The sequence below is a fragment of the Necator americanus genome, chromosome X (assembly GCF_031761385.1).
Source record: "Necator americanus strain Aroian chromosome X, whole genome shotgun sequence".
Taxonomy (NCBI): domain Eukaryota; kingdom Metazoa; phylum Nematoda; class Chromadorea; order Rhabditida; family Ancylostomatidae; genus Necator; species Necator americanus.
In genome coordinates this window covers 7,714,278-7,725,502 of record NC_087376.1, presented here as the reverse complement: position 1 = coordinate 7,725,502, position 11,225 = coordinate 7,714,278, and the positions used below count along the sequence as shown (strand labels likewise).

General features: G+C 38.4%; 1 protein-coding gene across 1 annotated transcript; it reads left to right on the top strand.

The window, feature by feature from the left end:
- Positions 1-307: 307 nt before the first annotated feature.
- Positions 308-11,225, top strand: RB195_021770 (uncharacterized protein; the record flags this gene model as incomplete). The annotated part of the gene is made up of 16 exons (XM_064208664.1): positions 308-380; positions 444-567; positions 640-751; positions 903-1,034; positions 1,115-1,187; positions 1,335-1,483; positions 1,653-1,748; positions 2,122-2,214; positions 2,842-3,002; positions 3,072-3,200; positions 6,530-6,709; positions 7,049-7,149; positions 7,215-7,338; positions 7,442-7,548; positions 10,734-10,824; positions 11,084-11,225. The coding sequence occupies 16 exons, from the start codon at positions 308-310 to the stop codon at positions 11,223-11,225; spliced, it is 1,887 nt and encodes a 628-aa protein (XP_064064545.1).

Here is an 11,225-nt window from a genome sequence, read left to right as displayed (position 1 = left end):
GAAAAACAACCACTTCAAATTCGCAGTGCATTTCGTACAGCGCACATTTACGTTATTGTGAACGCATGGTTTTATTGATAATCGTCTCCTAATCCGTGATTAACCTTGCAACAAAGAAATGAATTTTTTTTTATCATCACTGGTTGAATCATTTCTTTTCAGGCAAGTTCCCATTCTTTGAACAACTATTCTAAGTGTTCTCCTTCAAAGTCTCCGAGCTTATTTATCACTTCTGCAATTTTGCTAGTAACAATTTTTTACTGCTACTTAACGTGACGAATTTCCTAATCACCTCATCACTGATACGATGGTGTACCAAATAGATGCGACAGCTAAACCAGACCACACATATTTTGGAGAGAGTTTAAGCCCGAAAACTCGTTAGTTTTCTACAATATTTTTAATATTGAACATACAAAAATATTTTCTTAATTTCATTCTAGCTGTCGTTATTATTCCGGATGATTTTGATGAGAGTAGAACGGACTACATCGATGCTGCTTCGCCTCGTGGACTAATTCGAGATCCAAGGATCACCACACCATGGATAAGAAACAAAAAAGCGGCGTAAGTTTTTCGAGGTTGCGGTTGATCAAATAGTTCTTGTTTGTAGTATTTAGTTACGGTAACTCTTTGCAGGAACTTCTTCATTAATTTGCTAACTTTTCTCTACGCATTGATTCTCACTATTGTGGCCCTAATAATCGAAGTTTCTCCTACATGGAGAGATGATATTTGGTTGGCGGAGACTGTGCGTTCTATTGAATTGGTGTATTTCTAGGCAAAAATTGCTTTGGAGATCAAATACTATCCGAATATCAAACTTTTTCATGCTGTTTGAATTTTGTTAAAAGTTGAGCAGTTACCATAGCGCGCTCTCCACATTTTCCCATTTCTTTCAGATATTCTTCCTCTTTATGTACAGTATAGGGATCGTATTCTTTATTTATTGTTACTTATTCGTTATTCATCCTCATGCTTATAATTTCATTATTCAACAACTGGGACGCATAAAATTTCTTCGGACACCTCATGTAAGTTCTTTTGCTTAAAATTCACTTGAAAACTATGTCGGGAATAGAATAATCCTGAAAATATACAGAATTTCATTTAGGAATGGACCATTGAAAAGACCGGTCATACCGGAGAAGGGGCAGGGACGTTATACTTACGTCTAGGTGCTTTGTGTAAGTTTTCTCTTTCGCCTTTACTTTTATCGGATTTTATCCCTACAAAAATATGTCAAAGTGATCATTGATTTCTTTTAATTTCTCTCTCCTAGATTATGCGGACAGCTCTTATGAATACCTTTCCATGATTTTTTTAAATTGCAGTCTTTGGAAGTGCTGGAATAGTGTTGTTTGGGCTGGAAATGTTCCTATGCATTGAAAACAATACCTGCAAAGGATCAGAAATAGCTAAACATGTTGTGGCAATGATATTTACCTTTATTCAAATGCACTACATATTTTGTAATTCAAAGGTGAGTTTCCAGCCTTTTTGTTTCAAAAAGACAACTGCCTAGGGTTGGGTGTGTTGCGACGGTCGGGTTGCGTCCACCTGGTTGAACATATTCAGTATCGATTAGATGCTCAATGTTCACGTAGATTTAAACGCTATGATCAACCTTTCAAATACATCTAATTTTTCAGGTTGCGATAGGATCACACAAATTGGGCAAAGTTGGAATGATGCATTTGGTTTCTGTGAATCTCTGGACATGGTTTCGTTTTGTCATGGCAAAAACGGTAGTGCTTTTATTATGGTCCTGTTGGAAGTTCGTTGTTACATTGAACGATGTCCACTTAAAATTTGTAAGAAAAAAATCAAGACGAATATAGAACACATTAGTAAATAAGCACTTTTCCAATTTTAGAGGCCCATCGTTTTTTATAAAACAATTATTTTCTCATAAAACGCGACGGTACTATTTCCACTTCAAGTTGGAAAGTGGCAGAGAACTACGCTCGCAAGTCGATTCTTATTTTGAATTTACGATGCCTAAAAAAATTACATATAAATAATAATTATTATATATACATATATACTACACATATATATATAAGTGTAGTATATATGTATATATAATAATACTACACTATGTACTGTACAATAATTTAGGCACATAAGGTTGCCAAAAAGAAAGTATACGCATCCGCGAAAAGCTCATCGTCATCGTCATCATCAAGCGAGGAAGTTAATGCAATGAAAGGAGTAAGTTCATCTAAAGCACTCCACGATAAAGAACCTATTTCCTTGTTACCATGAGTCTCCGTCGGACTTTACTGAAAAGTTGCTAGTGGGAATGATTTTGGGTAGATAATTGTAAACGTTTCAAATGATTCGCTATAAAGGTATGTAACTCCTAAATCTCGATATTCGGTGCGAGTAGTGCTTAAGAAGTGCATGACCAGTTGGGAACGGTTTTGCCTCATCAAATTTGAAGTGGTTATTGAAGACGGTTATGGTCTCGCTGATGTTACAGTTGCTCATGTCACTTTTCCTAAAACGCCAGTAACATGGTGCGACATTGTTGCATACATCATACATCACGGTGAAAGACTTATTTATACCACCAAGCGATCGCTCATATACTCGACCAAAACGTGTCCACCTATGTGACCGCGATGCGCACTCCATTATGCCTCAAATAGTTTAAAGGAAGGAGTGTAGGGCAGAAACATAGGAACTGTAGTGGCAGATACATCGTTTTCTCCCGGTTGAACATATTCGACATCGAGTAGAACTGTCCCAAACAGATCCTGCATTTGATGTCGGCAGAAAAATCGGGAGTAAGCTCGGATAGATCGCGGAAATTTAAAACGTTTCTACAATTTGCAGGAACACGATCTTCTCACAAATGTCATGAACCGAACGGTCGAAATGCTTATAGAAACAACAACACTTAAACATTATGCTCCTCCAGCAAAGATGAAGCAGTCTCTAGGAGCTATGAATCAATTTGGAGACGTCGCCACTTTTCTTATTACTTGCCTTGTAGAGTAAGCAATTTTGTTGTTGCTTGTAATTTCACCAAAGTCTGCGTGTTTCACGAAACTTCCCTTTTACAGATATTCTCTTATTGGAGCTGCCGTTATGTTCATTCAATGGAAATCCATAGGATGCAGTTCTGGACATCACCGTAGTGAAGGCAGTGACGAGAAGCTAAAGAGAAAACAAAAGATGAGGATTGATTGCAGGTGTTTATTTTTTCTCATTCTATGAAACTTATATTTCTACGGTACATAACTCTACAGTACAAAAAAATTGGCGATACCGAGATTTAAGGACTTCTGTTCTCCGTAATCGTCTATTGTCTTCACCTATTTGATGTTTATTGACACGTGTTAGGTCGTTATTCTGGATCCTTTGATCAAACTAATGATCACCACAGACTCATTCATGGAATGAAACTACACCAAAAATAAGAAACATTAGATGTCACTCTCAAAAGATGAAGAGGAAATCAAAACGTTAAGAGTTCGATTTATTTATTTACTCAAACAGTTTACTTATTTGTGTGTTGAAGTAAAGAAGGATGGCTTCCTTACCTGAACACACAAATAAGTAATTCAAACAGCATTATTAGAGTAAAGTGGTATCGCAAAGAAAGTTGCAAGAGCATCATATTGCAAGCCAAATCTGCACATCCGATTGCAGTAAAACGCGCAGTGATTTGTAATATGTTCAAAACCGCTAGTGAAGTATGCACTGGCAACCAAGAACGACACGAATCACGAGGACTAGCCTTGAAAATTGCATGTGTTAATGGCCATACAGTACGTTCGCATTACCGAAGAACCCGCACTGTAAACAGCAATGTTCCGCGCGAAAACAAAATTCCTCTTTGTCTTCCTTTTATCTCTGACAGTGTCAGTACCGCTGTTCAGCGCAGCATTATCCAAGCACAATTACAAAATGACGTGATCTTGGTAAATATCCCAAATGCAAACATCACAAACCAGCTTGTTAGAAACAGACCATATGATAGATACTGCATCTGTGAAAGATGTGCTATTTGTGGAAGGCACAGACATGAGGCCCACAACGGAAACGATTATGATGTAAAATGTGTTATACTGGCTCACGAAACAGAAATATCGGCAAGGAAGACGTTTTGGATTCTTAAAAGAAACCCTTCAATGAATAATAGGAATGAATGTTTGTCGATAGAGAATGAGTTCCTGTCACTTGTGCCGCTCTGTGACCTATAACCGCCTGATATTCTGTGTGTAGATCAAATTATCTATATCGTCGCTGGTGATCTGCCCGCAATACTCATTCGCTGGTACACTGAGTGACAAGTGCGTGCAACCAACCGCGCCACATCCCGTGGAGCAACACGTAGGACCATTTTCAATGTAGATGGGTTTCTGTTTTCACTACCCTGAACGATTATCGAAACGCTGACCCAGGGTGGTGTGGCACTTGACGGGATAAACGTAGTTTTGCTTGCTTGCTTGCTTGCATTGCTCCAGTCATCCTCTAGTTAGGCCTCTGAAGACGGCGAAAAAGCCGAAACGTCAGGCAAATAAAGGGCAACACTTATATGTCTCTGTTCACAGCTTGTTTACACCCTCTTTAATATTTGGGGGCAAAGAATGGGTCTGATGTGCTATTTCCATAAAGATACGTTGACCTTCTTCTTTGGATGTTCTCTTAATTTTTTTTATAAGCAATGAATCCCAAAAAAGAGAAGATCAAAGATCACAAAGACCTAAAGCCTAGTGGATTTGCATGAGCAGCTACATAAGTCCGAAACGGTGCAGTGAAGCCAGCGGTTGCGATCGCCTTAGGATCATTGCTAGTTCTACTCATCTCTACATTTCGACTGGAGACTTTACTACATTTTTACACAACAGTATTAACATTCGAGTGTGATAATAAAGTCAACATCAAGAAGATATAGTGTTTTTCCTCTGTGTATTAATAATGATTTCTATTAATTATTATATTAACCAGTCTGAATGTCCGGCTAAAGCCGGACTTCAGACCTTCTGAGGTGTTCGCTGCGCTCCCCTTCACTAATCAAAGAAAATTAACAGTAGTGGCATTTTCTGTGAAATTGGACTTGTGTATCTCCAACAATCTTTCTTCCTTTTTTATATTATAACTAAAAGCGAAGGATTTCATAGTCTTCTTTTTCACTGCGTCGGTTCTACATTTGGAGAACACTCAAACTTCAGCTTCAAACACTCCATACCAATGTATTGCAGACAAAGTTCAAAAGTACCACGCGAAATATGGGTTTTCCTCCTGTTTTCCCTCCACAATTATCAAAGAATGATGTTATGGCATAAAATGACTGGAAAGATATCGTCCTACTGATAAAGATAACGTTCCACGTCAGATTACATAAACATCTTGCTACTATTTAAGCAGCCGTTTGCATGCGGGTTTCCACTTTCTGAGAACGGCATGCTACCAAAGGTAGAAGGTTGAGGCGAACGAAGAAGGAAATAGACACGTGGAGGAGTCGTAAAGGTGAAAAGCAAAGCGCCCAGTCGCCACGGATATGAAACGGCTGCGACTATCTATCTTTTGCGTCTTGCACACGAAGTTATCACGCACCATTTCGACGTCGGTGGATCCGTCTTACACCATTTTATAGCTTTCTAGCCCCGGTACAGCAGTCCGACGCCGGTGGACCCGTCGCAACCTCTTCTATGGCTGTCTGGCACCAATCCAACGCCGCGGGACCCATCGCACCCGCTTCTATAGGTATCTCGCCCGTGGACCCGTCGCACCCCCTTCTAAAGGTATCTGGCGCTGGTGGACCAACCTGGCGCCGGTGGACCCGCCGCACCCCTTCTAAAGGTATCTGGCGCTGGTGGACCCGTAGCACCCCCTTCTATAGTTATGTGGCGCCGGTGGACCCGTCGCACCCCCTTTTTGAATTTCGTGACTGACACACACACACACACACACACACACACACACACACACACACACACACACACACACACACACACACACACACACACACACACACACACACACACACACACACACACACACACACACACACACACACACACACACACACACACACGCACGCACGCACGCACGCACGCACGCACGCACGCACGCACGCACGTGACAGAACAAGCCCGTTATTATAACTGGTGAGGTAAGAATGCATTATAATGAGGCCCCCATAGGGTCTCTTGCCAGTACATAGTTCCTAGGATGGCATGGATTAATAATTATTATTATGATGATGACAGTAACAATAATAATAGTATTAATAACAATAAGAATATAGGCCACGAGATTAGTTAACTGACTTTTAAAGTACAAGAGAAAAAAAGAAGCGAAGAAAAAGAAAAAGTGACCCCTCCAACTTACTTTCAAGAATTGTTTCAGCTTTATAACTGATAGTGATATATATATATATATATATATATATATATATATATATATATATAATGGCTCTGATAATCTAAAACAATCTCTCTAATATTCTTAAATATTCGGGTAAACAGCGGAGGTCAGCATTGTTATAAATGAAATAAAGAAATAATTATAGTTCGTCATCGACGGGACTATTTGCTGGAATCATCTTCCTCATCGCTGCATTCGTTTCAATGGGAATGTATGCGATATTCGAGGAACTAAGAAACAGCAAAGGAGCACTCCTGGTTTTTGGTATTGTGGATCTGTGCATGTTCTGCATGACTCTTGGAGCTTGCCTACTTGGCTTATGGAGGTTTGTTCTGGTTTCTTTTTGTGTTTTTCTTTTTTTTTTCAACCTCGCACTTGACGTTATTGAAGTTGGTAGAACTTTGGATAATTCAAAATCCGAACAAACTTGGAAGACTCATATTTTGGAGATCCGAACAAACTATACGGGATCAGATTCTTAAAAGGGTGGGATTTAAGGGATTTTCTGGAAAATTAACTCATCAAAAGTTACTCTTATGAAAGAAAACGTTATTCCGGCGTATATGCACTACTTCAGCTAAACTTATATCTTTAACTATGCAGAATAAGATCGAAGGGTTTACATGTATTTTTGAAATTGTGTTTAAAAAAACAAAATTTTTAGAATGAGAGCTCTCCAGTATCGACTACATGCTCATGGTGAAGTAATCGATGAAATCCTTTTAATAATAGGATTAATAGGAGAAATTGTGTACTGCGTTGTTGGTACGTCTGTTTCTTGTATGCTCCAAAGATTTTCGAAATCTAAATAGGTGCACTGTTGATCTCAGGTTTGGATATCTTCGTAACAAATAGAAGAGCCCAAACGGATCGATCCATCCTGCCTTGTTTCGTTTTTGTTGTCCGCCTAACACAAGTGCTTGTTCAAGCGGCGTTTATTCTGATTACATCTAGGTTTGTTTCTTTTTCTCCCCTTTTGTTGTTGATTCTTCCTTCAAAATTGAAAAAATAAACAACCCTCATTCCTCGAGCGTGATTCCTAACACTAGTTTTTTAGACTCCGCTGTTTATCACCGTATGCAATCAAATACAAACCCGGGAAGCAAACTATTACCTTTTTACTCGTTGCCAATGCCACACTTTTCGTTTTCCACACTTATGAAGGTAACTTTTTAATTTTTTTGTAGAAAGAAGTTTTTCTAGCAACTATGTATGTTGGCTAGCAAATTAGGGTTAGCTAGTGTTTTTCGAGTCATAAGTGATGGAAAAAGTACGAGGAAAGCAACTCGCACTTTTCTTCACTAACTTAGATTGAAAACAGTTTGCAGCAGAGGCAGCAGATGCAGCAAAAAATCAAATTGATTTAATAGCAGACCTGATATTTCAAGGAATGCACTGTGTAGATATTTTAAAAAAAAATTACCTGAAGTAATTAGATAAGATCTCACAAATACTGTACATATTTTGCTGCAGGAAGTACACAAATGCTGTATTCGTCCCAGAATTTCCAAAATTATTAACTAAACATACTCATCGACAAGAAAATTCTTTTGAAAAGTTACCTATTTTAAATATATTTCAATCATCTTGGTTCCATAAACACCAAAATTTCCTTCCGTTCTTCTTCATGACAGCTGAATCATCTTCGAACATTTTTTGCAGAAGTATGCTGAACTCAAATCAATCAGTATCAAGTATCCACTTCAGGCTCAAGATTTTCTTTGAAACAAAAACGGGAACATGAAGCGACAGTTTTTTTTCACGTATTAAGTAGCTATATAAGCCTAAAGTACATATTGGCTTATTACAATTCTACTCTAAACTTCTTTTATCCTAGCAAACTTTTTTTAATTTGGCTGGGATCCGCCTTTATTCTTTTTGCTAATCAGTCCAATTGTAGCCAATCCTTGAACGAACATGTTCCATCGTCATATCTTGACACTTCCGCTTTTTTCGGATCTAAAAGGACTTAGTAACTTCCAGTTCCTGGTTTTCGTTCAGCTGTGCGCTGTGGTCACCGAACACATTGTGTAACTCCTACACGTTTGTGTGCACATTCTCTCAGCAGAAAAAGAAAAGATTCGGTTTTTGTTGTGGAAAGGATAGTTTGCTTTAAGTAGATGTAGAAAATAGTAGTATTTTGTGTTCAAAAATGATGATCAAAATTTTTTCAGCACCTTTGTCTCTATGATTTTCGTGACAATCGTCAAAATGTCTCAAGCACAACGCTAACCAAGACATGCATAACCTCCTCCTAGAATAAATCCTAAGAAACTTAAATTTGTTTGAACACTTCAAAAAGAAGAAGATTTTCCTCTTCTTTTGTGAAATCAATGCGTACGTAATCAGTTCTCTGACATTTGGATTATTTGCCGTGGATCAGTTTCTTTCTGTTCGCAGCGGAGGTTTGTGTATGCTCCTTTATGGATTATGAAACATAAAGCTGCATATTGGAATAACTTTACTTACTACTTTACTTTAAATTACTTGATCATAGCGCTGAAAATTGTTACCATTATCAATATATTCAACTAGTCTCGGAACACAATTCCAAATGGACAAAATGGACAAAAAGTTGGATGAAATAGAAATGAACTCGCAGTGCCTGCCTCATAGATAAAATTTCAGGTGGCTGCATGTTTTTTGTTCATCCGTTCACTGCGAGCAGAAACTGATTTTACGCAGATCATTTTGTCTACTATTTTAGAAATTTTTCCTTTTGCCTTGCTACAACTCAATATCACTGCATCTAGACTGACTTTTGGTAAAACACTATTTTCTGACACATGTATAGAGTAGAGAACTCATTTGTATCTTCTAATTTACCGATCCTGGGAAGAATATTGCTGATGATCTGCTTGATCCCTAAAAAGATGGGACTAATAAATTATGTGGAGAAATAATAGAAACAATTAGAAAAACTCTGGCTTAGGCTTCCAACTTCCAACTTAGGCTTAACTCTCAGTCTATGTTTCAAGCAAATCTAGCCACAAAATTGGAGTATTTGCAATAACTGTTGAATAAAAGCTATTCCACATACATCTATAATTACAGTACTCACCATGTGACAAAAAAAAGTTGGCCAAAGGCGGGACAAGTACCGCAAAAAAAACAGATACATTAATTGACGCCATCCAAGAAAAAAGCGCACTGAAATATGTTTCTCTCAAATTCCAGTGTATTATCGGAGACTTCTTTATAACTGACCAACCAATCCGACAGTGCCTTTTGTTAATCACAATACATACAGAGGTGCAGTGGCTGTGTTTGCGCAGTTCCACCGCACTTCCTGCAAACATCAAGTTTAAATGTTCTGGAAGTCAAAAGTCAGAATTCATTGATGGAACTTTGGTTCAAACGAAAAATTGCTCTCAAAATAAGAGCAGTCAGTGCTGCTTTTAATGATGGTTCAGTAAAACCAGCTGTGACAATTTGTAGTGGTCTGTAAAAGTGAATTCTCGCATTTTATGTTCTTTTTGGAAATGTGAGGAACACAATATTGGAAATAGTGATATATAGACTCGAAAAAATAGAGGCAGAAAGTCTTCAGTAAAAAAGATAGATTTGACCTTTAAGCTTTCAATCTTCGATCTTTTCTTCTGTTATCCAACGAATCATCGGTGATCACCCGCGCTGAGTCACTCTAACGTTAAGTCGCGCACAAATCATAATGAGTTCCTGTGCGTTTTGAGGACTCGTTGAGGATCGCTCTGACTCCGGCTCTTAGCCAATCTGATTTCTGGTTTTGCAGGGGTGCTTCGCGTATTTGATGCTACGTTTCTGTTGAATTATTGTTATTATTGTACACAACGGTTCAAACTCTGAATACTAGTCGAAGCTACCTAGTAACGAAAATTTCACTGAACCCTTGCTTTAAAGGCATGAATGAATCCATGAATCTGACGATATATATATATATATATATATATATATATATATATATATATATACGTTCTGGTCCCACAGCAACCTATTCATAGGTTTCACTTGAATAGGCAATCGAGGAAAACTCAGTGGCTCTCGACCGCAGCGCAGATGGATGCGACGCGTCACAAGTGTGGAGCGTTGCAACTGAAGCTTTCCATTGGAAATCCATGCCACGTCGTATACGTGGGGTGATGTCTTTAAGCACTAACTGCATTGCTATTCGGTTAGAACTCTGAGGCGTAACTCATTCTGCAACATTTTTTTCTCTCAAACTGACATGTTAGCGGTTATTTTCCAACTATTCACAAGTCAAATGGTCCTCAAGTTCTATAATTTTATGGTTTTAGTTTATCATCAGCCTCATAAATGAAAATGAAGAAGCAAATAAGTGTTTCGACGAATTTATTTGATTTTGTGCTTAGGTATGAAATCAAGTTTTGGTATCAGTGAATATGGAGGGACAACGTATACGAACCTCATTTATGCCGTAGCTCCTCTACTCGTATTTTACAGGTAAGAAGTGATACGATAAACTTCGTGATGTATTTGTTCCAGAATGTGTTCAATCAGATTAATGCGACGGGTTTGATGCGAGGGCGACCATTGGTGTCTCCGGGAGTCTATTACCAAAAGTTACTGATTAGTTGATAGCTCAGAGAAGAGGGGTACTAGTGCGTGTCCTCGATGCGTGCGTGTCGCATTAACGTAGTTGAACACATTTGACACTAGATCTATTTTATTACAGATTTCGTCTAACTAACGTATCGTTAAGGTTTCACAGTTCTGCATGTCTAGCAGAAATTTGGAAACACACATACTGCACAAAATCTCATGAAGAACTTTCTGGAGGTTCCGCAATGACTGACTCCAACTTCACTCTAGAGACGACTATTGAACGAAGACAGAGCCATTGA